Genomic DNA, 409 nt, shown 5'->3' with positions numbered 1-409 from the left:
GATTTTCCTATAGATTCTCTACTATTTCCTGTTATCTCATCTTTGCTTTTGAAAAAAAAAGAATTATTTTAATCTCATAGAGTTGATTGTTTTAAGAAACACATTTGTCTTGGGAATGAATATTTCTGCTCCTTACAGGTAGAGGTAGTGAGGCTTCCTTCACAGGCCTCGGGGTTGTTATCAGGGTAGGCCAGTCATTGAAAGAGGCGGAGCATGAGAGGAGAAAAAGGAGCCTTCAGCAAACAAGCTGACACAACAGTGAGCCCGGACATAGCTGATATCGTGAGGGTGATGCCAGGCAAGGCAGACTTTCTATCAAGAAGACAAAGATTCTCACCACTGGACCAATTGGCAGCATCAGGATGGATGGTGAAGAGATTGAGATTGTTCACAGCTTCAGTTTGTTGGC

The 409-nt window shown here is 42.5% G+C and overlaps 1 protein-coding gene across 1 annotated transcript in view; it reads left to right on the top strand.

Annotated features, from left to right (window-relative positions):
- Nucleotides 1-213: 213 nt before the first annotated feature.
- The window catches only part of LOC102843058 (EGF-like module-containing mucin-like hormone receptor-like 4-like), a 41,937-nt gene continuing 41,741 nt past the window's right edge, over nt 214-409 (top strand). The window contains exon 1 of the mRNA XM_006896413.1: nt 214-298. Within this exon, the coding sequence (XP_006896475.1) occupies nt 214-298 (85 nt within the window). The remainder of the gene's footprint in view (nt 299-409) is intronic.

The sequence above is a fragment of the Elephantulus edwardii genome, unplaced genomic scaffold (assembly GCF_000299155.1).
Source record: "Elephantulus edwardii isolate Elephantulus edwardi_28Jun2011 unplaced genomic scaffold, EleEdw1.0 scaffold00185, whole genome shotgun sequence".
NCBI classification, from domain to species: domain Eukaryota; kingdom Metazoa; phylum Chordata; class Mammalia; order Macroscelidea; family Macroscelididae; genus Elephantulus; species Elephantulus edwardii.
The sequence above is the reverse complement of the archived record's forward strand: the minus strand, read 5'-3'. Positions and strand labels throughout refer to the sequence as shown.